The 26,025-nt window shown below is 41.6% G+C and overlaps 1 protein-coding gene across 1 annotated transcript in view; it reads right to left on the bottom strand.

The window, feature by feature from the left end:
* The window catches only part of ITFG1 (integrin alpha FG-GAP repeat containing 1), a 200,017-nt gene that overhangs the window by 24,484 nt on the left and 149,508 nt on the right, over positions 1-26,025 (bottom strand). Inside the window, exons 13-14 of the mRNA XM_019535776.1 lie at positions 25,142-25,185; positions 18,575-18,653 (exon numbers count right to left, since the gene is read on the bottom strand). Of these exons, the coding sequence (XP_019391321.1) occupies positions 18,575-18,653; positions 25,142-25,185 (123 nt within the window). The remainder of the gene's footprint in view (positions 1-18,574; positions 18,654-25,141; positions 25,186-26,025) is intronic.

Below are 26,025 nucleotides of genomic sequence, written 5' to 3'. Positions count from 1 at the left end.
TGTTTGGATTCTGATTAACCAACTATCAAGAAGGAGTGCTTTGAAGCTATACAATTAAAACAGTATAAGAAGCAAGGCAGAACTGCCAGCAACGTGTATGTGGAGTCCAGGGAAGATCAAGAAGCCATCCTGCACTACTCAGCCACAAGTGAAGGATCCACACTGTGAGGCTGTACAAGAACTGCTTCCTGCCTGCATTGGGTAAAGTTCTCTTTGCAGCTAAGTTAATACAAGGACTAATAGCAGGGGTGCACTGACAGAGATCTTGGGGGCCAATACAGATGGCCGATATTTAAGGAGGCATATTGGCCGATACCAATCTGATTTCTGATACAGCTACATGCAGCAGGGAAGTCTGTTGTGGTGGAAGGAGCATGCAGGGAGGGGGAACCAATGCCCCCTGTAGTGAGGGAGGGAGGGGGCAGGGGTAGGCACTGCCCAGCCAGGGTGGGGTGGGGTGTGGGATGGAGCTGCACCCCATGGTGGGGGGGCAGATCCTGCCACTGCGTGCACTCCGAAAGTGTATGGGAGGGGGCATCTACCCTTGGATCTGCATGGGGTGTGGTGGGTGGGCTGCAGCTGCAGGCTGGAGCCAGGGCTGCGCTTGGCTCTTCTTGGTGGCAGCTGGGCTCAGGGCGGGTGGCAACAGTACTGGGAATGGGGCTACAGTGAAATTTGGGGTAGCTGCAGCCTCCTCTGTAGCCCCCGCTCCCAGCATCACCACCACGTGCCCTGAGCCCAGCCCCTGCTCAGAAGAGCCCAGTGCAGCCCTGGTTCCAGGCTGCAGCTGCAGCCCACCCGCCCCACCCCACCTCGTGCAGATCCGGGGGCACACGTTCCCCCCGTGCCCTCCTGGGGTGCGTGCAGAGGCAGGAGCTGGCCCCTCCTCCCCTCCGATGAGCCGAGCCTATATTGGACCGATGTATCAGTGCACCTTTAGCTAATAGCTCATTTTATATTAAGAAAGAGTCTTTTTTCTGTCATTTAGTTTTGCAACATGTTGGTAGTTATTAAAGCAAGCCTTTCTGCTATTCATCAACTGAGTGTTGTGTCAATTCATAAAGCACTAGGTTAAAAATTTGGTTTCAAAGTGCAACACCAGTATAGCTTTGAAATGGGGGTGGCCCAGAGAAACTTAAATCTAAAAGTGCAACAAGGTGCTAGAATATTTTGGAATGACAGAAAAATACAGGGGAAAACATTCTTTTACTAAAAACACTTGAATGATCAAACTCCCCTCTCCCCCAAAACAAAAACGAACCACAAATAAAACAAACCAAAACCCAATATCCACACCCTCAAGTCGGCGTGTATAAAATAGACATGTAAAAATACATGTTGGTGTAGGATCTTTTTTGCTAGAAGAACTAAGACATCATGAATAGCTCAGTGAATGCGTTTGGCCAGCTGGCATGCAGCTGTGGTCAGTGCTGTTTCTAAGGTTCAGTTAACTGGTGCACAAACTGCTTGGGGTTAAGTCATTTCAACCCCCTTCAAGCAGTTTAAAATTATGAGTGCCATATATCAATCTATGCTAAACATGCTTCCATATAGTTGAAAGCTGGAGATTTGGGAATGACACTCAAGCTCTGGAATCAAAGTTTCTCATTCTCTTCTTGTTCTTGGCTAGGAAGCATTAGCTAAGGATCCTGAGATACTTCCACCTCTGAGGGAAAGGACATTCTAACTGAAAGCATAAAATTAATGTTTCAAGTCTTGGCTTAGTCACAGATTTCTTTTGTGAGCCTAGGCAAGCTGTTTTTTTCACTCTTAGTTCCCTATCTAAAACAAGAATGATACCTTAAAAAAGCATGTAGGAAGAACAGATATTTTAGATCACAGAATCATAGTAAGTTGGGGTTGGAAGGGACTGCAGCAGGTCATGTAGTCCAACCCCCTGCTCAAAGCAAGACCATCCTCAGAGTTAGATCATTCAGCTATGGTTTTGCCAAGCTGGGCCTTAAAAACCTCCAAGGATGGAGATTTCTCTACCTCTCCAGATGCTTCATCATCCTCCTAGTGAGAAAGTTTTTCCTAATATCCAACCTAAACTTCCCTTGGTGTAACTTGAGACCGTTGCTCCTTGTTCTGTCATCTGCCACCACTGAGAACAGTCTAGCTCAGGGGTGGGCAAAATGTGGCCTGTGGGTCAGACGTGGCCCATCAGGCCATTCTACCCCACCTGTGGGGCGCTCAAAATTTAAAAAAATTAATATTTATCTCCCCTGGCTGTATGTCATGTGGCCCTCAATGGCTTGCCAAAACTCAGTAAGCGGCCCTCTGCCCGAAATAACTGCCCACCCCTGGTCTAGCTCCATCCCCTTTGGATCACCGCTTCGGGTAGTTAAAGGCTGCTCTTAAATCCCCCCATAGTTTTCTCTTCTGCAGGCTAAATAAACCCAGTTCCTTCAGCCTCTCCTCAGAAGCCATGTGCCAAACCCACTAACCATTTTTGTTGCCCTCTGCTGGACTCTCTCCAATTTGCCTACACCCCTTCTGTAGCTGGGGGGGAGGTGTCCAAAAATGTGTGGCACTCAGATACCCTGGTAATGAAGCAGTATTTAAATATATGATAGATTGGTAATTTGGTTTAATTCAGAAAAAAATCCAATACAGGTTAAGACCCCACATTGGGTTTGTACTCTTTCAACTGATCATTCTATAAGATTTTATAATATTTTGTTATATCCTTTTTAGTTTTGTTTCTTTTAAAATCTATAGGATTTTTTTCAATCAAAAGGAATAGGAAATATTATAATACAGGGATATTTAACATCAAAGGAAATTGTTAGAGAGGATGTGAATGAGATTTAGGATAATGAGGAGACAAACTGAGCAGGCCCTCCCTTTTTATCCTGTTCTATCGCAGAAAAATGAAATTCATGTCAGCTAAATTAAAGAAATAAAAGGAAATGCCTCATGCAGGGTGCAATCAAGCCTTCAAGGAATTGGAGAACAAAATGCAGTAGATGGATTTTTTTAAAAGAACTGGATCATTTCTTCACATTTGTCCCCACACATGCTAAGATAAGAATAATCAAAACTACACTTCAGGGTGCAGTTCGATCATCTGTCGAGATCAGGAAGAATATTTCCTTCTGTACAGCACTGAGAAAATTATTAGATATACTTTGATTTTCTTTTACTTTCCTAAAATTTTCCAGGTATTACCCAAGACTGGAACCAGAAATAACTAATTATTACTTGGTGACCAATATAAAGATGTTCTTGTAACTCCTAAGCAAACTCAGACTTTCAGATCCTTTTAAAGCATCTTACATTGAGCATCCATAGTTTGAAGTACTCTGCATCATGAGCCCATTCTCTCAGTTTCCAATCAAACCTGAAGTGCTATCTTCTCTTTTATATAAACCACATAAGTGTTTTCTCTGTCCGTTATATCTGAAGGAAGACACCTTTTTTTTCTTTCCACTGTGTTCTTTCTGCACTCCTAGAAACTTGAGGATACTCAGTTAAAGTCTTGTGCCAAGTTATGATGCCCCAAGGCTGAGATTAATTTGGGATAACTACACTTCACCAGGCATCACTACTTAACTGAAATCAATATCACCTTGTTAAAGAAAGCTTATTGCATTTATATGTAAAATCATATTTTCTATTGTTCTTTTAACATAATGGATAAAGTATGATATTGGATTTTTTTAATTAGTTTAGCTGAACCTACCCAAATGGAGAATACTGATAGTGTGCATGTGCAATCACCATTTAGGCAGGTCTATTTTGTAGGGCAACAAAGGAGCAGAAAGTATAAGTTCACTATATGGATATTAACTGAATTCAATAAGATGCATCAGTGACTGTACTTTTAAGTATCATTATTTTTTTTTAACTGAAACCATTTCCTTTCTGAGCAAGTACCATATATTTATATCCAGTATGTCAGAAATCACTTTTTGGTTGATAAATAACTAATGACCATTTTGATCAACTGAAAACAATGCTACATAACACGTAACTTTTGAACTTAGAGTGTGAAAGATGCAACATATTTTGGGTCCGACAATCTGAACACATTTTCATAAATAAGAATGTCATGAAGGACTAGAATATATCACATTGGCTGTATGATAATAAGATACTATATTTTACTCTACATTTACAAAACAATATATTTATCAAAGGCTGTGTTGCATTTACCAAGACCCTAATTGGGGAAAGATTTTATGGCACAAAGCAATTTGTCAACAGAATCTTACCAAACACTGTTGAACTTTAAAAATTCTCTTCCTTTTTATTTGTTGACAAGACAGATGGCTTTTCTAGCATAGCTGTGATCTGCTGTGTAAAGCACAGTGTCAAACTGGTAGCCTGTAGGCCCAGACTGACTCCTAAAAGTTATATATAAACCATTTGGATTTTATATTCATGGCAGCACATGCATCCCTGCTTTTTCTGCACAATGTGCTCATATATCTGAGTACATCCTAAGAACTGCAAAATACTCTGAATGAGCATAGGTGGGCTTGAACTGTGTAACGCTGCACAGCTGCAGAAGACCATGCATGCAGTGAAAATAAGATAAAGCCACACACACATATACACAGTGCCCCTGTCCCAACTGAAATGTGTGCTTGATGTTAACTGCTCTCCCTCAGGGGCTTCATAGCGCAGAAGTGTTTCCCAATTCTTTCAGTCTGATAACAGCTTATGCAAAAATAAATATCCACAACCCTCTTACATTCACTGCAAAGGGGAAAAAAAGATCAATAGGAATGATAATATACCTTCATAACAGGGGCACTGGGGACAAGCGCTTGACAGAGAATACTGGATCTTTAAGGGCAACGAGGTACAAGGAATTTTGGATGAAAATCTTTATTTAGCAGATTGTAATAACATTTTCAATGCCTTGTGATCACCCAGCTCCTGGGGGGTTGTGTTCCACCATTTGCTGATCCACCATTCCCAAGTAGCATGTGTGTCCTGGGGTGATAACTTTGGCCATCTGGGGAAATCAGGATGAATCTCCTTTTATTTCTATCCTAGCTGGAAATAATGCCAGGTTCTGTCTTTCATCTGTTTAACAAGAAAATCCATTCAATCATATTTCATGATCCCACCCAGTTCTGGCCACAGTTCCTTTAATCTGCATCTCTGACTTCCCACTTAGGCTTCATAACAGGGAAATGTTGGGGCGCCAAACAAAGGAAAAGGGGGAATAATTAAATTGCATATTTGTACATTAGCATACTATCTACATTGCTGCCAACTAGTTAGGTTTTTCTTAAAACCCAAATCTCTTGCAGTGATGCAATTTTCCTATGGCTAGCAAAGACTCAGTTGTACTTGTGAGCATTAGAGGCTAAACAAAAATAAGCCACTTATAAAATCAGGCATGATATGAGAGGTTTGTTCTGTGTTCTCCAGTGTAACATTCAGTTATAAATTCTACTTATTTCACCTTATCTCCAACTTCCCACCATACCCACACTGCATTGTTTAATGCACTATAAAGGAATACTGCAGTGTCACAGAAGTATTGAAACACAGTATTAGATTTCTCAGTTGTCCAATATAAGTCGCAGTGTGTGAGCTTAAATAGGTTAGTAAAATGGACACAAAACATTTGTACTTGGCTCACCGTTCAAGAAAAGGGAGCTGATGACTACAGAGACCCAATGCAGCAGTAAACAACAGGGTACTCCAACTTGTGGAAGCCCAGGAGGGCCACAGATGGTGACTCGATAGCAGGTGAAAGGTCATTCTGCTAGGGAAGGTTAAAAGACTCCAACAAAACATAGAAGTTGGAAAGTGAGGAGCTGTGAAGCTGCCTAGAGATAGCCCCGAGCCTGGATAAAGGGCAAGAAAAGAAAGAAAAATAGCAGATGTGTAAGCACAGAGGGGGATCTTGCACCCTTTTCGGTTTGTCAGCTTTTATGTGGGAGTCAATATAATAGCAGTCAGTGTCCATCAGTCATATCTGTGTGACTCGTAACAGTTTTTTCCAAACAAAGTACTACACTTCGGAGTTCATCCTTTGTCTACAAGGAAACGGCAGATAATTCAACTACTGCCATGTTTGGAGCCTAATCCTGCAAATACTTAGACCTCCATAACATCACTCATGTGAGTAATCCTTCTAAAGCAGGGGTGGGCAAAATATGGCCCGCGGGCCGGATCCGGCCCTCCAGCCCATTCTATCCGGCCTGTGGGGCCTTAAAAATTTTTAGAAAATTAATTTATATCTGCCCGTGGCCGCCTGTCAAAGATGACAGAAGTCAAAGTGGTGGAGCCCCAGTGGGCAGTGGGACCATGGCAGGCCCCTGCAGGGAGAAGAGCCGCAGCTGGGCCCCGGTGGGCAGTGTGGAGGCGGTGGGCCCCAGGGGGCGGCAGAACCACAGCAGGAGGCAGGCCCTGGTGGGTGGCAGAGCCACAGCCGGGCTGAGGCAGGACCCAGTGGGCAGCAGAGCCCCAGTGGGTGGTGGCACAGGCGCAGTGGGTCCCAGCATAGCCATGGGGGCTGCAGCAGATGGTTTCGGCAGCCGGCTGAGTCACAGCGGGGCTGCAGCAGGTGGTGGGCCCCAGCGGCCGCTGCAGGGAGCAGTGCAGGAAGTGGGGGGCTGCAGGGATCAGTGGGCAAGCCTGCAGGAGGGAATGCAGGGAAAGGTGGCGGTGGGCAGAAACACGGAGCCTGTGCAAGTGCCCTGGGACTGGCAGAGACCCAGGGTGGGGGTTGTAGAAGCACAGAGCCTGGGCATGGGGTCTGCCTGCCTGAATCACATGAGGCTCACATGCAGTGGATTAGAGCTACATGCTAGGGAGCTGGCAGCCCGGCCCTGGCTCTCTCTCGCAGTGCACACCCAGCCACCATACCCGCACCCCACCGCGCGCGCACACACTCTTCCCAACCACACTGCCACTTATACCCCCTTGCTGCCCACAAAAAACACACAGTAGGACTTTATTTTAAGCTATTATGCAGCCATCTCTAGATGCAGTTTTTGTAAACACAGAAATCAGTAGACAAATATTTTTAAATAAAATAAAAATAGGTTATAGTAGATGTTTTGTGTGTGTGTGTGTGTGTGTGTGTGTGTGTACGTACATATATATAACTTTTTCACGGTTTCCAGATCACAGCACCCTTCCTCCCAAAAGAAGTACTTCCAGGGCAAGGAGAGGGACTTCCAATGGCAAAGGTCAGGGGCTAGGAGGTTGAACTTCTGGTCTCAATATGGTGACCAGGGGCAGGGCAACTGTCATGGGGTGGGGCTACCCTTGTGGCGCTTGACAGCTTCCCAAAACTTGGTAAGTGGCCCTCCGCCCAAAATACTTGCCGGCCCCCTGTTCTAAGGCCACTCACATGAGAAAGTTAGTCAGATGAAGGTGTTTTCAGGATTGAAAGGTTGATGTTTCTAAAAAAGCTCAATAATTTAGGCTTTCATGTTGTTCCTGGTTCCTGGAATTAATCACCTTTCTGTTAGGAGCAAGCTCTAGTTATGGCAATATGGGAGATTATACTTATTTCAAACTCCAGAACTCTGTTTGACTTTCCAAATACAAGGCCTTTGGTACAAGACACTTACTCAGGCCCACACTGTTTAATATCTTCATCAGCGACTTGGACAAGGGGGTGGAAAGCATGCTGTCCAAGTTTGTGGATGACACGAAGATGTGGGATGAGGTGGACACACTTGAAGGGAGAGAGAGGCTGCAAATAGATTTAGACAAACTATGAAAGTGGGCAGATGAGAACAGAATGGGGTTCAACGTAGACAAATACAGGGTGCTGCACCTTGGAAGAAGGAACCCACAGCACACATAGAGGCTGGGGAGTTCCCTTCTTGAAAGCACAGAGGCGGAAAGGCATCTTGGAGTCATTATTGACTCCAAGATGAACATGAACCGCCAATGCCAGACTGCAGCCAGCAAGGCCAGCCATACCTTGTCATTCATCCGAAGTTGCATCTCAAGCCAGTCCAGAGAGGTGAGGCTCCCCCTCTATGCGACATTGGTCAGGCCGCAGTTGGAGTACTGTGTCCAGTACTGGGCACTGCACCTCAAGAGGGATGTGGCCAGCCTGGAGAGGGTTCAGAGGAGGGCCACCCACTTGGTGAGAGGGCAGCAGGACAGGCCCTATGAGGAGAGACTGAGGGACCTGAACCTGTTCAGCCTCAGCAAGAGGAGGCTGAGGGGGGACCTGGTGGCTGCCTACAAACCCATCAGGGGAGATCAACAGCAAATAGGTAGAGCCCTTTTCTCCCCAGCACCACCTGGGGTGACAAGGAATAATGATAATAAGCCGATGGAGAATAGGTTTAAGTTAGAGATCCGGAGGCAATTTTTTACAGTTAGGGTGGCAAAAATCTGGAACCAACTTCCCAGGGAAGTGGTCCTTGCCCCTAACTTGGGCAAATTCAAGAGGAGGTTGGATGATCACCTGTCTGGGGTCTTGTGAACCCAGCATTCATTCCTGCCTATGGAAGGGGGTCAGGCTAGATGATCTGTTCAGGTCTCTCCTGACCCTAGCTACTATGAATCTATGAAACTTTGAGGATTTTTTAGTTTCTTCACACAATCAGTGCTTTCCATTCTGAGCATGACAGAGGATTAAGCAATATGTTACAGTGATGCCCACTGCGTCGAAGCACGCAAGGACCCAGTAGGAACTTTAATATTCCTCAATAGTGCCTATGTTACAATCAAAGAGAGACAACTTTATATTTTTTATGAAAGCATTTTGATACATTCAAAGTCACTACTTCCTAAGGCAACTGGATTTACTCCTGCCATTTTGGAACTGTAGGGACACTTGTTTAAGATAAATTTGTCTGTAACATTTGTGATCTTTGGACTTCTTTTTCTTACATTTTGCACAACATGACATGTTTGTGTGTAACCAAGCAGCAGAACTGTTAATGCTGATGGTGCATATAAAACACTAGAATAAAATAATTTGCATCATTACTGGTCCTATCATCTTATCCATGTTGTTCAATTCACTCAAAAAGCAAGTGGAAAAGGAAGCTATACCATTTATCTCAAACACTTCAAAAACATTTTAAACACCTAAGTTGATAATTAAGCCTCTTTATTAGAAGGCAAATTGTAATACAATCTCAACAATTAGGGGGGGAAAAAAGTGATGGGATAAACAAACAAACCAAACCTTCCTTTCCCCTCAAAATAAAACTTTTAGAGGATTTGTTACATTAAGTATTTACAGGTTATCCTTTATCAGAACTAGACTGCTTGTTCCATGGACCAGAGATATAGCTTTACACATTCTGTAGATGCTATCTAGATCTCTGGAGTTGTAGCGTTACTATCAATACAAAGAACATCATTAATCTAATTTTGGCTTTGTTATTAGAAAACTACTACTGCAATCAATTCTAATATGGTTTTGGGACCAAATTCAGGCCTTCTAAAAATAACAACACATTTATTTATTTATGTATTTTGAAATCTGGTGCAGTCCAGATCCATTTTTAAATCTGTTAACTGGTATGAAAACAAGATGATATTTGCTGAGTGAGCTCACTTTTCATCTCAGGTAAATATTCTTCATATTCTGGATGATTATGGCACAACTCCCCAGCTACATGTAGTTTTATATCTATTTAGCCAATTTGACTGCACATTTAAATATTAAAACATAAGACATATGATTTAATGAATAAATACATGTAACATAAAAGGCTAACCAGTATCTTCACCTACCACATCCCATTTGTGTGTAAAGCAGAGAAAAGTGAGATTCTTTGATCAATTATATCTATTTAATCGTGTATTAGCTGGTGAAAAAGTAGCAGGTGGGCGCTGAACATCTGAACATTTTACCTATCAAATGGCAGCATGTAGGAGTTCTTTCAGACTATATCCAAAAGCATTATATGCCTTTTACTGCTAGACAATCCTTTCACTGTAGATTTCAATACAAGATTGGAAGCTAATAGCCTTATTACCGCAAGCACGATCACTTGGTACACAAAATTCTGATAAATAAAAAAAAATTCTATCTTGTATAGCTGTTTAGGTTTTCTCAATGTAACCTTCCCCGTCTCCCCTCAAACCGATTTCAATTTATTTAGTGCTCATTTTCAGTTACAATGTACTGATTGATGGCATGCACTATTGCTTACAATTGTTCTCTTCAGCTGCAATACGTTATGTTAAAGTGATGTTAAGGATTTCCTATAAACCTATGTAAGCACAGACATTCAGAGATAAGTCTGGAAGTTGAGGCAAACACTCCTTAACTTACTGTGTACAGGCAGTTTCATATTATACCAAAATATCAAGAGGGAGAAAACTGGAACTTGGAAATAGCTCAGAAAGCAAGATTCATAAAACTTTTTCCTCTTTTTTCAGAGTTAAGACAGCTTTTGGGCAGATGGTATAACAGCTAGTTCAGAACCCAACATCATGTCTGTATAACTGAAGTTTTCCCCACAAGCATTACCTTGCACTTGTTAAAAATGGAATTCATCTGCCATTTTTTGCCTATTCACTTAGGTTGGTAAGATCTTTCTGCAGCTCCTCTCCATCAGCTTAGGACTCAACTGCTTGGAATAATTTAGTAGCTTCTGCAACGGTGCAGATTTCACTGTGCAACCCCATGCAAATTTGAACAAAATGTTGAACAGGACATAATATTCCCCCTCACCACTTGGATTTCAGATTCAAGTGTATACTTCTCACCTAAACTGAAATCAACATTTGATTATTGTGTTCATATTTATCACTTGCAGTGACTGATGGAATTGAACTTTTCTTATTGTGGTCCGACTAATTGTACAGTAGTAATGAAACTATGCATCTATTTCAGCACTATTTAATTGTGTATTAGCTGGTGAATGAGAAATTCAGAAAAAGAATTATTCCAAAATTTGGAAAAAACAGCTGAAAAAAGTAATGCATTAACAGAAGTTCACAAAAAGAAAGAAACTGCTATTATTGTGGGCAATAGTAAAATATATTACTTATTAATACAGTAAGTTTAAAGGGTCATTTTTTTCCAATGAAGGAACGGCTCTACATTTGGGCTACTTTATTATATTAAACAAGATTATAGCCAAAAGCATTTGTGTAAAATGTTAATTCCTGTAACTGAATTTTATAACTATTATATAGTTTATGCAATGAAAACCGAGGTAATTTTTTAAGTTGGAGGAAAATTACCCAACATACCACCAATCTATTTCTAGCATGGACAATCCAAGTGGCTTAAGCTACAAAAACAGTATTTTCTTTTTTACTTAAAACATACAAATTCCCCAAATTTCTACTCATGCTATACACAAACCCATTTTAAAAAGGATTTGCTATTTGGAAAAGTATTCTCTCCAGGTTCAAACCCTTACATTTATACCAGCCTCCTTGATTGATTGCAACTACAGGTTTAACACAAGTAACATTTCTGAGCACATATTCTGTTCATCTAACTGCAATGTATCAGAAACTGTCTACAAACTACCAGACCCAAGAGCTAATAGTACATTTTAACCTTTGCTAGTCAAGCATCTAGGCCGATGTTTTAGATGAGAAAAGTAACTTTCTTGTACATACAGACACATCTTCTATCAATTCACTCCAAAACAAAGACTAGTAACAAACACTGACTATTCAAGCATTTCCGCTGGCTTTTTTGAAACTGCAACATAAAAAGCTAAAAATGAAGCTTTCAGGCATTTTTTTTAAAACCACATTACTTACAAATAGCTTTTAAGGGTTAAATTGTGCCTAGATCTGCATAGATGGAAACAAGAAGACCCTCTCACTTGCACCATGTGCTTCTAGTCTTTGTACTACCGCTGAACACAACCGGGATAAACTAGGACAGTTGGGAGCAACTTGTTGGACAGGAATGCCACAAATTAGCTCTGCACCCTCCCTGAGTACTACTCCACGTGCCTTCCTTTGCCTGATCTGCTCCTTCTGCTTTCTTCTCTCTGCTCTATTTACTGCTGTGCTGGCTGTCCCCCCCGAACTGCTGCGTGCCAAACACAGAAGTTGCCTGTGGCTACAGGTTATCCACTCCTTAACATAGGATTTTGGCTTTCAACCTTTTTACACTCAAGGCACTGGTCAGAAAATGCTAGCTCTTAGCTTTCACTCATTTTCTGAATATGGAAAAATAATAAAGCAATTGTTCTATTGTAAAGAACTCAGAAGGATCATAGCTGGGGAGAATGTTTTGGACACCATGGATTTTCTGATTTTAAATGTTTGGGTTTACCTTGTGAATCATGTAGATGTTTGCAGATCTAATAGTGCTCATATTGCTATGGCACCCTCGTTTAGAATCACAGATCTAGGAAATACAATGATGCTAGATTCCACAAAGAAAGCAATAAAGAGGACGGTGATCCATTCCATCCTCCCTAATAAAAGCAAAAGCCAGGAGGTTGGTACACAGAAAATCTTGTTAAAATGGTGGTTCTGAGACTGCTTAGTAGACTCCTCAGTGCTCCTGGAAGCACTGTACTTGCCAGGGTAGCAATCTCTCTGGGAGAAGCCATCTGTACAATCCAACAGCACTGAGAGTGCTGGCTCAAACCTAGAGTATTGCTCTTAAATTTAAAAATAAATACAATTTAAAAATAGGAAAATGGAAACACTAAGTTTTTATCTATTCTTACATATCTTACTAAATGAGAGTTTTCATGTGTTTTGTTTAGATTGTTAAATGTGTGAAAGACTTCAGTTAATTATCCAAGGGGTAGTAGCCCTTATGCCCGTCATTCCTGGAAGAATGACTGTATACTGTGAGGCCATTAACAAGATTTTCAGCAGATGTCTACTAACTGACAGATGCTGAAATACTTGTTTACCTCTTTACTGGTCAATCAAGAGTTTTCAAACAGGATTCTAGCATTTTTTCTTATCTTTTAAAATAGGAAATGCAGTTATTAAAAAGTAAAAACAAAATTATCTTAATGTAAGTTGAATCCTATAATGAAAGCAAGGTAGCAAATGAGAATCTCTCTTATAACAGTATTTTAAAGCAACAAATGGAATCTCAGCCAATACTCTCTCTGGAAACACTTCTAACAGTTTTTGTCTTTAACCGTGCTATTCTGTGGATTGTAAAATATCTTTTAGTAAAGACAATACAAATAAACCAAACATATTTTTGCAGGCTAGTTTTCTTTTCTGAGATCTGAAGAATCACAATATGAAGAAAATACTACAGTAGAGCCCATTCTGTAAACATTTCATGAAGTAAAATGTTTCTTGCTTTTCCAACGGTTTCAATTTCTTGACTGTTTAAAATTAAGATTTATCCAAAAGATTTTAGTACTTTCAACACATTTAATGCAAAATCAAACCAACAGATGGATAGATAATTTAAAAGTCACAGCTTCTCAAAAGCTATATCCCTCCTTTCAAGTCATTCCACTTTCTAGCTTTGTATCATTGACAAGTGCTTATAGATCATGGTGCATTGCTTGAGTTGTTTCATGATTGGCTGTTACACAAGAATAACATTCCATTTGACTACATCTTCAAAAAAGATAAGCAGCTGTAGGTCAGTAACATTGGCTACAAAATATTTTACTTCATTTTAAAAGAAATATCTGTCCTGTTTAAGATGAAAATTTAGTTACAAGTTTATGGAAATATAATAGCTTCAGGAAACACTGCTTAGGTATGTAGGTACAGGAAAAAACAGTCTACTGAAACATCACATTTGAGAAATTGATTAAAAAAAAAACATTTGAAGTTTCCATAAAGGGGCACTCTAAGTACCACTATTATGTTCTGAATTTAGTTCTGCTGTTCTTTAACACCAGTATATAAAATAGGATTTGCTATGATTGGGCTCCACTGGGACAGAAAAATTTTACTCCACACTAATAATTATGCAGTCAGCATACTTGTAGCAGTTTGGTGCAAGTTTATTTTTGTCTTGTTTCAGCAGCATAAAACTATGGATACAATATGTGGTATACAGCATAACACTGCCATTTCATCAAGTGCTTACATAGGCTAGTAAGTTTTTAAGCTTTCTAAAGAATAAGAAGTTGGCAAGCATCAGAAGCATGCTCAATTACTGAGCCACACTCAGAACTAAATGCCAAACCTCACGTTCACACATTTAAAGAGCCAAAACCATCCAAAATGCATAAATTAAATTTAGGTTTGAGGGACAAGCACTTGGATCTTCTCCTTCTATTCCTCCCACACCCCCTTTACTAACTAAGTTAACTATAGGGAGTGGAGATTAGTGAACTTCAGTCTTTCACCTTCACATTCCTATTGCTACTCCTGTGATATAATACATAGGGTACATAGGGAACAGGAGGAAAACACATGGGAGTGTGGGTCCATTGCTCAACAATTCAGGAAAGCTGGTTACCGGCACCCAGGAGAAAGCTGAACTTCTGAATGACTACTTCACTTCAGTCTTTCACCAGACCAAGGGGAAAACCAAGCCAGGTAGAGTACACAATGAGCACTGTAGGAATAACTGACTTCTTATTACTGCCATAGAATCAGCGTATGACCAATTAAAAAAATTAGACGCATACAAGTTAGCGGGACCGGATGATCTTCATCCAAGAGTGCTGAAGGAGCTGGCCGAAGTCACTGCAGAACTCCTGGTGAAACTTTTCCACAACTCGTGGCACTCTGGAGAAGTCCCTGAGGACTAAAAGAGGGCCAACGTTGTGCCCATCCGCAAGGGCAGGAGGGAGGACCCGGGTAACTATAGGCTAATCAGCCTAATTTCCATCCTAGGGAAAATCCTAGAAAAGTTCATCAAGGAGTCCATCTGCAATAAGCTTGCAGAAGGTAAGATTCTGAACGACAGTGAGCATGGCTTCGTTGCGGGTAGGTCTTGCCTTACCAATCTGATTCCTTCTATGACCATGTAACTCACCACTTGGACATGAGGCAGCAGGTTGACATTGTATACCTTGATTTCCAAAAGGCCTCTGATCTAGTATCCCACAAGATCTTTGTGAGAAAATTGGACAATTGTGGGCTTAACTCCCAGACAGTCAGGTGGGTGAGAAACTGGCTGCAGGACAGAATCCAGAGAGTCGTAGTGAATGGATCTGTATCATCCTGGTGAGAAGTGGGCAGCAGTGATCCACGGGTTGATGCTTGGTCGAGTACTTTTCAACATTTTTATTAACTATTTGGATGTGGGGGTGAAGAGCTCACTGGCTGAGTTTGCGGATGACACCAAGTTATGGGGAAGCATGGTCATGTCTGAAGACAGGCTACAGATACAGGCAGACCTAGACAGGCTAGCAAGTTGGGCGGATTGGAATCTGATGAAATTCAACGTTGAGAAATATAAAGTGCTCCACCTCAGGATGAGCAACCCCCAAAACAGCTACAGGCTTGGTGGCACCAAACTGACTAGCACCATGAATGAAAGGGCCCTGGGGGTAATAACAGACCACAGTATGAATATGAGCCAGCAGTGTGATGCTGTAGCCAGTAGGGCAAATAATACTCTGGCATGCATAAATCGATGCATCTGCAGGAAAACCAAGGAGGTGATTTTTCTGCTCTGCTCAGCACTGGTGAGACCCCAGCTGGAGTACTGCATCCAGTTCTGGGCACCACATTTTAACAAGGACATGGACAAGCTTGAGAGAGTCCAAAAAAAAGCCACCCATATGATCAGAGTCTTAAAAGGCAAGCCATACAAGGAAAGGCTGAAGTACCCTGGGACTCTTCAGCCTGAGGAAAAGAGGGCAGAGAGAGGACCTGGAAACAGGTTACCGCTATACTAGGGGAGTACATCAAGGACTCAGTGAGCAACTGTTGCTGGGGTCACCTGACCCCCCGTTATTTTTCCTGCTTGGTGCAGGGGGATGGACCTGATGAATCTTCCAAGGTCCCTTCTGGCCTTACAATATATGAATCTATAATACTAAGATTTTCTTAATTTGTTATGGACTCCTAAATACTTCTAACAGAATACAAAAGTTATTTGTAGATTTAGCTCATGAAGAAAGGCTTTACTGTGATGAAGATGGAAGTGAAAAACATTGGCAGAACTGTTAGGGTGACAATATTTGGATTTTCAAGGAGCATTGAATCTGCAGCTGGAACAAGGCCTTACCCTCTGGCCTAGCAGAGCTACTGACCACAAGGCAGAATGATATCTAAGTCAGCCATTTGCTTATGCTAAGTAACCATCTTAACTGTGTCAACCATTTTCTAAGAAAAAGCAGCGAGTCTGTGTAAGTCTGTGTGCTGTGAACCAGCTACAGTGAGGAATGAGATAAGATACAGGGGCCCAAAAAAGAGGTGGAAGACGGTACAACCTGAGACAGAAAAACAGACTGGAATGTGAAATACAACACATAATTGGTAACAGAATCCGAGATGAACATATGCAAAAAGGTGAATGGTAATTGGTGGAGAAGCCTCCAGAAGCTTCCATATTTTGGTCAAAGTCTGCCCATTGACCGAAGAAGAGAAATCAAGATCTTAGACATGCGCTCATAGCAAAAAGCCATGTAAATGAATGAAATGCACAGGCAATTCCATGCTAATGAAGCAAACAGTAAACAGAGGTGGAGCTTGAAATGGTAGGAGAAATGGCTGGAACATAGGAGGGGTGAGCATAAACCAAAGTGTATAAATGTGGGAAAAAACTATTGTTCAGGGCTGCTCCCCATGTTCATAGACTGGGTGTCTGTGAGGGAGCTCGCCCAAAGCTGTCTCCATTCTAAATAAAGCTCTTGCGAGCAACGTGTGCAGGTAGCATTTGCTCCCCGTCTGCTCTGGCTAGTTAGTAACAGGACCCATGAGCAATTGGATCGTCATCTCCCTAGTCATGGGGTGCCGCATGGAGTCGGGGTCTAACAAGAACAATTAACTTGTTACGATGAATTCCTAGTCTATATTAGAAACCAGATTTAGATTTCCACAAAATGTTGCTTTGATTAAGAGTGTAAGCCAACATTTTTAAGAACTTATTTGCCTAAAGTTAGGTAGATAAATACAGATTTAGGAATATGGGAATAGAGAAAGTTCGGTGTTGTATCTGGCTGTGATCTTCCAGTCATTTTTATCACATTTCTTAACTGCTAGTTCTCCAGTATCTCTTCAGCGATAAGTACACAGAGCTGAACACAAGCAGAAGGTAGAGCTGGATGGCACCTCAGAGACTAATTAGTTCAAAGAGGCATAAGCTTTCACAGATAACAACATACTTTACCAGATACTTATTCTGATGGTTCAGAAACATCTGACAAAGTAGGTTGTTGCCTATGAAAGTTCATGCCTCTCTAAACCAGTGAGGTCTCATGTGCTACCCTGCCCAAACTTCTGCTTGATTTCAGACTAATATTGCTAACCACCTCAGAAGTGAACACAGTATTCCAGGTGAGTGAGTACATACCATTTACTTATGTAATGGCATAGTATTTGCAGTATTTTTTCTCCATTGTATTTGCAGTATTTTTTCTCCATTGTATTTGCAGTGTTTTCCTTTTGTTTCTACTGTTGCTGTACACTAAGCAGAATTTTCCAGTAATATGCCCATGATGACAGAGGTGTTCTGGCTACTGTTACATTTCACTGCTAGATTGCAAGTTAACTGGGAAGTATAAGATACTCTGTACCTCTGGAAAAAAAATCAGGGCACTTGGAGATGCATACATGTAAGAATTATGTTCCCCAAGTGTAGAAGTTTCAGAATTTTGGCCTTAGGAGAGAGAGAGTCAGTCCCAAGTACTGAAGTACAGTATTAAAAGTGAACGATGCCTCCCCCCCACCCCCAAGAAAAAGGAAAGAAAAAAAAAAGAATCAATATGTACTGTATCTGGTACTCGACTTTATTACATGCATAGAAGCTCAATCATTTTATTTGGGAAATAATACATTTGTGCTTCTTCTGGAAGCTACACGATTCTATTTAATGGTTACAGGCCCATCCTTACTTCCCAATAAACATTCTCAGTAAACAAGAAGAAAAGACTTAAATGTTAAAGATTCAGCTAATGAAACTTTTCATGAGTCCGTCTAGACCTTAGATTATGAGACACAAAACAAGCAGTTTAACTATAGAGGCAGAGGCACAGACATAACTATCAACCTTGGACAAAACTTGGGACAGCAGTGATGAGTACTCCTTTTTCACATTTGGAGCAGCCCTGTGCCCCATGGCCGTAGAAGCCCAGCTGGAGAAGACCTGTGCTACCCAGCTGTAGGAGCTGCGTGCTGGGATGCAGCAGGAACAGATCTGTGCTGCCTGGCCCTAGAAGCTAAGCTTGAGCAGCCCTGTACCCACCTGACCCTCCTGGGGGACTCAAAGACCCAGGCTGCTCCTGCTGTGTCCCTGAAACTGGCTCCTATGGTTGGACACTATGGAGCTTCTCCAACTCTGTTTCTAGGGTTGGATAGCACAGGGCTTCTCGAGCTCGGCTCATATGGCCAGAGGGGGCAGGTCTGCTCCAGAAGAGGCAAAGACTCTTGGGGGCATGGGGGATGGGACAGACACACACCATTCTGGCATCCCCTCTAAGTTGGCGCCTTTGGCTACTGGCCCTCTGGCAACCCCTTGTTTTCATACCTGGACATATGAAAGGAACCAATTACAGTGACTGCAATAAATAAGAAAGCTGGAAAGTGGTCCTACCTGAACCATTTTTCAGATATCCATTTGCATCAACAGTTGTATACTTGATGTAAGGTCCAGGCTGATTCACACCAAAAGGCTGTGATATAAAGAGATGGTTGAATAGTCAGAGTTTGATGCAGATTTTTTAAATCTTAGAAATGAACAGTCGTAACAATAAAAATGTTCAACTAAAAAGTCAAACTTTCACTGGTTTACTGTTTAGCTCATGCCTATGCCTCATGCCAGTAAGAAAAACTGTGGAACTCCACAATTACTGTATTCACATGCATTGTATTAGAATAGAATTCATTTTCAAAATATGGACAATCACTTTGCTGTCTTTCAGTATGATACTTATGCCATTTCCCTTTTCAACATACTTCTCTAAAAGCTCTATTGTAAAAAAACCTTTCATTTAACACTTGAAAAAATGGCAAAATCAGAGTATTCACTCAAATGTACCATTCTTAGTTGAGGTTGTTTAACTAAGTATAATTGCATTGAATCCTGAATCCAGTCAGGTATACAGAAAAGCAAAGTTTAGAACTGTCTATATCCTTTTCAGATGCTTTGATTCAATGATGCAGAAAACAGTAAACATTGCCAGTAGCGATGTTGTTTCATGACCCAATGCAAATATGAAGGAGATGATCGACTTGCAGTTCAGTAGAATAACAAAAGCCAGTAGAAGATGGTACTTAAAGGAAATTAATATCATCTAGGCCAGTGGTTCTCAAACTCTGACAGACTGAGTACTACCAATTTAAAATGATACAGCCTTAAGTACCACCAGCAATTTTTTCATACATATAGGTAACAGACTATGTATTAAAACAACAACAAAACACTTAGTAATTATAAAACATTGTTTTATCAATTACGGTAACCATATAAAACAATTGTAAATTGGAAAAAAAACCACTGTAACAAAGGGTAGGCAACATTTTTGGTTGAAGTACCAAAAAAACTGCAATGTGTACCCTGTAAGGTGCTGGTGTGGGCACACTAGAAAAACAAAACTGGGGTGGAGGGTACATGGCAGGACACACTGCATATTAATACAGTAAATAGTCATAAATGTTGCTTCTTCTTTTTTTATTTACAGTAAATACCAGGTTTTCTAAAAATTCTAAACCTGGTGACAATAAATAAAACTTCATATACTACTTTTGTTCTTGTGTATTTTTTTTTGTTAAGCATGTTGTGATTGATGGGGGAGGGGGAGAAAGAGAGAGACGGAGAGAGAGAGAGAGAAGAGTGTGGGGAGAAGCAGGTGGGGGAGGTGCTGTGAGCAGGCTGGTCTGGCCTGGCCCTTGGGAAGCGGGAGCTGGAGGACAGTGGGGGTCAGGTGGGAGCGACAGGCTGCCCCAGCGCTCTGCAGACGCAGGCACAGCAGGGTGCTCTGATGGGGCCTGCCCTGGGCCACGCAGCTCTGTGGGGGTGGGGCGCAGCTGCCCTGCCCACCGGGGAACGCCTTGTGTCCAGGGCAGGATGCTGGGCCCGGGGGACTCCTGGCTCGGTTTGTGCATGCCAGGCGCAGTGCAAGTGGGGTGGAGCTCCCCAGGCCACAGCAGGAACCCCCTGGGCTCTGGGAACAGCTGCCTCAGGTCGTGCTCAGAGCCAAGCCAGCCAGGAGCCTGCAGCACAGTGGTCCTCCGCAGCACCTGCCCTGGTCCCTTGAAGGGAGCTGTGGGTGGGTAAGGCTGGGACTCAGGCAGGCTGGGGCAGCTGTGCCGGCTATTCCCGGGATCTCCTGTGACCAGGCCCTTGCAGCAGGGGTGGCTTCACCCTGCTTGTGCTGTGCCTGGCACACAGGGAAGCCAAGCCTGGAGTCAATGCCTCCCCCCCCCAACAACAAGCCTGGCATCCTACCTCAACCTCATGGAGCTGTGCATGCCCCACCTCGGGTGCAGCCGTGCACCCCTGCCTGCCCACGCAATCTGGGGTGACCTGGACCGTTTCAGGAGCATGGGGGACCCCCCACCACTTTGCGCACCCCAGGGTAGGCAGAGAAGCCACGTGCCCCCTGCAGTTATGTGCAGGGCGGATGTGCTGCCGCTGGGCTCTGCACATTGGGAGCTGCATGCGACTCCATGTGCCTTCTGCCGCTGGGCAGCCAGTACCCAGAATGCTCATGGCATCACGCATGGCCATGAGGCAACAGCACCCGTTCCCGCCCCACGGACAAACCTGGGAGGGAGGGGGACAATTGCCCCCCCGAACCTACTTTGGAGTGTGCATGGGGCAGGAGCCCTCCCTCTGTACCCCTGGACAAGCCACCCAGGGCTCCCACCATCCCCTCCCTGTCCCACTCACTCCTGCCTCTGCCGGACACCCTCCCTCACTGTGTGGGCCTCAATCTGGCCCTGCCCCTTGCCTCCAACACACTTACCTGCTCGGCACTGCTGCACACATGGCCGGGCTCTGTTCCTGGCCACCTGCAGCAGGCTGGGCTAGTGCCCTGCCCTTCTGCGTACCACTCATAGGGTGTCTATGTACCACTGATGGTACATATACCACAGTTTGGGAACTGCTGATCTAGGTTGCCAATACAATTTTTATAGCATTTTATTTGAAACTGTCTACAACTGAGATATGTGACTAGTTTAAGGCCCCTAACCGTAAAATGCAATTCTTATTAGAATTGATTTTTAGTTTTTCACCCTTAAATAAAACCAAATAATTCTTTTTCAAAAGGTCTTTTGGGAAACTGGCCAAAAGGATGAGCTGGCAATCAGTACATAGAAGGCTGGGGTTTTTTTCAGTGTTAACTGTGGTTGCCTTGACAGCAATAACTTACTAGAAATAAAATATTTATATAATAATGCCTTTTATACTATCCAAATTATTTTTCTTGAACACTTGTGCAGGTGAGCTGTAATTATGGAGTGGTAGCAGCCAGTCCATAACTGAGATTATAAATTAATTCTATAAATCTGACTAAAATCTACAAACAAAGGAATGCAGGCTTTATAAGCTGTAGGCTACCTCTGAGTTGAAAGACTATTTTCACCAAATAAAATGAACTCAAGAAGGTATTTCTTATATTAAATGTCTTAAAAGTTGAGGTATTTAACATAAACAGACTCCAAGTATTTGTCACTTTTCATGAAAAAGAAGACAGGTCAAACTTAGTTTATACATCTGGCTGAGCTGCAGAGCCAAGAAACAATAATTAGATAATTAACCTTTAATGCTGAAAGTAAAGGTTTAGAATGGTAATATCAGAACACTGTATTAGCTCAGACAAGCTAGTGTTTTTTAAAATAAAACCTTATCTATTCCTTTTCCTTGCAGTGCAGGTCTCAAAATACAAGTCAATTGATAGTGGAATACATAAATGGAAAAATAAGGATGTTCCCCCCTCCTCGCTGATACAGAAAAAATTCAGATCATGTGTTTGTAATGAAAACATTAAGAGGGACTTTAGAAAATTCTAATTATTTTCAAAACATCATGATTATGTTCTCAAAAAAACAGGATAATTTTCAAATAAAAAAAAAATTGATAAAAGCAACTTTACTTAATACAATGAAAAGAAACATCCAAGAATCACATGAAAATGGTCTATAAAGTTCACTATGATTCTTAATTAAAAAAATAAAATTTACAATGCCAAGAATTAAAAAAAAGTGCAACAGTACAAAATAACCTACCTCATAACAAAACCCGAGGAATTATAAAGGAACAGTGACTGTTCTTGCTTAAAAATCCACAGCATTAAAGAAAGTTTTCAAAATAATTAAATTTATTATTTGGTATTAGGAGTGCCTAAAAAAAAAAAAGGTGTATATGCACTGAAACTGTGGTCTTAGATAAGCCAAAAACATTTTCCATTATACTGAAAGGATCTGTGTCAGAATCAACACGAACATATTCTCTTACTGGGGACTCAAATAATGTAAAAAAGGGACCATTTGTAATAAAGAGACAGCATAAACCAAGTATACCCTTTATATTTTTCTGCTGCCGATATCGGTTTGATTTCTGCCATCTATTTTGAGAAGAAAAAGCAAAGATTATGAAGAGCTATTGAAAAGGATCAGAATAGTGAAGAAAATCAAAATGGATAAATAGGAGGCAAATATTTCCAGTACAGCAGAGCCACAGGGACCTAAGCTGTCAGGTAAATCAATCTGAAAGCATTTTCTCAATCTGAACTTTATTCAAACAACAACAAAAAACAACTTTCAAAATAATTTCTTTAAAAGCAAGTTCAGGCTTCTTTTGAGGCTGTACCACACAATACAGTTTATTTTTGCTAATGGGAAGAGGGTTGAACAAACTTTCTTATATTGTCCTTCCTGAATTCTCACTTTTTCACCTGTTTTATGCTGTATTATATTGTACATATATACAAAAGCATGACAGGATCACTAGCAAATCTAAAGGTAAGAGTAGTCAGTCATTCAAGATAAAGGAATGCTTAAATCCTTTATGTCAGGCATGACATTAGTTGATACTCATAACCAAAATGACATTTGCTCCGTCTTGTGATGAATATTTAATTTCCTGAAAAGATAAAAGTGCGGGCAACAAACAGACTAAGATTTCAAAGGAGTTAAAAATTACCACTTCTTCAAAATTGAGGGCTGATATTTACTGATTTCAAAGACCCCTTTAACTTAAAAGTGCTGCTTAAAACTGAAAATACATATATGAACTTCCGAACAAAGGATGCAGTGAAAGCTGCTGGATAAATAATTCTGCAGCCAATATATATTAATTAAAAAAATAATCTGGTGTTTTAAGTGTATGTAATCTCTTCTTGCGGGGAGAAGGGAAGGTGCTTAAAAATAAAAAATAGTAATTGTAAAAAATAAAAAAGGGCTTGTCGACTCACACATGGTGAACAGCAATAGGTAGGCTTAGAAGGGAAATAAGAAAGATGGCAAAAATATGCAACATGGTTGAATATAAAAGAATCAAAGGGGGTTTAGAAAGAGACAGTGAAAAATTCTGCTTTTGTCATGCTGAATTTAAAACTGAATGATACCACGAAATCTAGGAAGAGATTTTTTAGAGGGACAGTTGCAGAACGGAGGCTGGTCTGCACCTGGCACGGTTCAACACAGAGACAGTAAATGCAGCCATGAGAACATAGGGTAGAGCTGAGCTGTCCAACTGGTGGCCCTGGCTGCTTAACACTCACAAGGAGTTAGACTGCAGCCCTCAGGCTCCTGCCCAGCTGCCACTCCCTCCATTGCTCTGGCCAGCATCTCTGCACCCCGACTCCCCTCCTCCAGCTGCCCCTCTCATTTTCCACCCCAGGGGGTGGGACACTGAGTCGAGCAGTGCAGGGAGCTGAGAGTACAGGGTCACGTGGGGAAGTTGGACGGGGCTTGTGTGGGCGTTTGCACCTGTGTGGTACACAGGAGGCAACCTGTGCAGGGGTGGGAGGGAGAGCCCTGTGCAGGTGCACATGGGAGGAGTAAATCACACCTATTGTAGTAGGAATGGGGGGCAGCAGTTGTGTGCCTGTGCAGTGCAGCAGATGGAAGGAAAGGGGGGAGTTGCAGTGTAGCAGAGGGTGAGGTATCCAGTGCAGCAGTGGGAGGGGAGGGGGACATGGTGCAGTAGAGGGAGGGGGAAAATGTCCATGCAGCCTAGTGACCTGGGGGACACCAACAGAGGGAGAAAGGGATGAAGAGACTTTAAAGAGAATCCTGATGCAGATGGCTGAGAACTGAAAGTAAAAGGCAAAATTTCATGCTGATTTTGTGCTAAATGGCTTTATGTTATGGTAGTAAACACTTTTCAAATATTTTTGTTAGGGGAATTATACTTAAAGACAGTATTGTTTAAGCCAGTGGTACCCAATTTTTTGGCTCCATGGGCCAGATGAGCAGTACCTGGTTGGTCCGCAGGTTGGATCCAGTCTCAGGTTGCCGCCCAGGACTTGGAAATTTGTCAGCATGGTAGCACTAAGCAGCATTAATTGCCACTGCTCTTCTGCTGCCAAATTTCCTGGTCCATGGAAAGGTCTGCAGGCCAGATGACCTGGCTCCCTGGGCTGGATCTGGCCTGCAGGTTGGAGATAATCACTCCTTTTTAAAGCAAATGTTAAGTAACATTTAACTCTTTAAATATGCTAGAATAACTTACTGTTATATATTAGGAACACACTATGTACTTTGAACATCTCTCACTAATTTCACAGAAGATTTATGATATATGTCTTATACTGGCTGAGTTAATTTCTTTTTCCCATGCATTGTTCAGACATGTATTTATAACCCATTATACTTGGAGGGCTAAGATATTTTATAGTTACAAAGACCATTCCTTAGATAACTACCTTAATAGATTAAAAGAGAAAAGTTAGTTCAATTTTGAAGTAGGTTCCTGATTCCCCAATCAAGCATGTAGCTTGCTTTCAGAAACACATGCTCTTTTTTACTCCTCTCCTTCCCTGTCCTTTTCACATACTCAGCCATTTGCACCCACTTCATTTTGTAATCTAAACTGCAAATTCATGTGAATACTGTTTGTCTTGTACATATCTGGCAAGCACTCAGCACAGACAAGCTCCAATCTAACTGAGATCAGGGAGCTAAAGTAATGCAAAATATAAATTAAACTTACTGTTATTTTCCGAGGGCAGTCATTAGAGCAGAGGCCACTAAGAACTGTGGAAAAAAAGAAAGTGGGTTTATACTTAATATATTGTCAAACATATTTATAGTAAGCATTACCTGTCTCTGAAATGTATTAATGTACAGTATAAATTCAAGCCCCTCTATGCTGGCACATTTGGGAGTTTATCTGTAGAAAGAATAAACTATCATTTAATATATGCTAACATTTTAAAAGGTCTTATTGATCTGCTTACATTATGCTGCTTTGAAGAAGTTAATTAGCTAATCACTGTTCTATCATACACATTAACTGATTGGTTAGTGTGGTTCCAAAGGTAGATTTGCCACTTATGAAAACTGCAAATAAATTAAAATGTATGCCAAAAGTGTATTGTACCCTTTGCTCATTATCCTTCATTTCCAAATGGTTAACCCATAGTACTTACATAGTTCTTAACTTTCCTCTTTAAACTGTGTCAAATAAATCTGTAAAAACACTTTAAGTACATGATGGTTACAAAACTATTTGTATTCATAACAAATTGTAAGAAATCCATCAAACAAAAATTCCTAACACTTCCACATCCTAGCAGTAAGAGAGTATTGTTATTGGGAGATGAGTCTAGTTAAAATAGGCTGTAAAGAGATGTCACACATTTCTCCTGGAAGAAAGCCTCTGCTCCCTTGATCTTAGTTCACCCCTGTGTTGTACTTCAAGGCTAGGGACAGAAATTACACATAAACTGGTACAAGTGATTGGAAACCAGTTCAAATCTGTAACACGGGAAGTTCAATGTGCATAAACTACTTTCAAAATGGCTGAAGCCAGTTTAAGATAAGCCAGGATGGATGTAGTATCAAATTTAACTGATTTAGGTTAAACTGATTTAT

Source organism: Crocodylus porosus, unplaced genomic scaffold (genome assembly GCF_001723895.1).
Source record: "Crocodylus porosus isolate Cpor-Errol unplaced genomic scaffold, CroPor_comp1, whole genome shotgun sequence".
Classification (NCBI taxonomy): domain Eukaryota; kingdom Metazoa; phylum Chordata; order Crocodylia; family Crocodylidae; genus Crocodylus; species Crocodylus porosus.
Note: the sequence above shows the minus strand (reverse complement) of the source record. Positions and strands in the feature narration are given on the sequence as shown.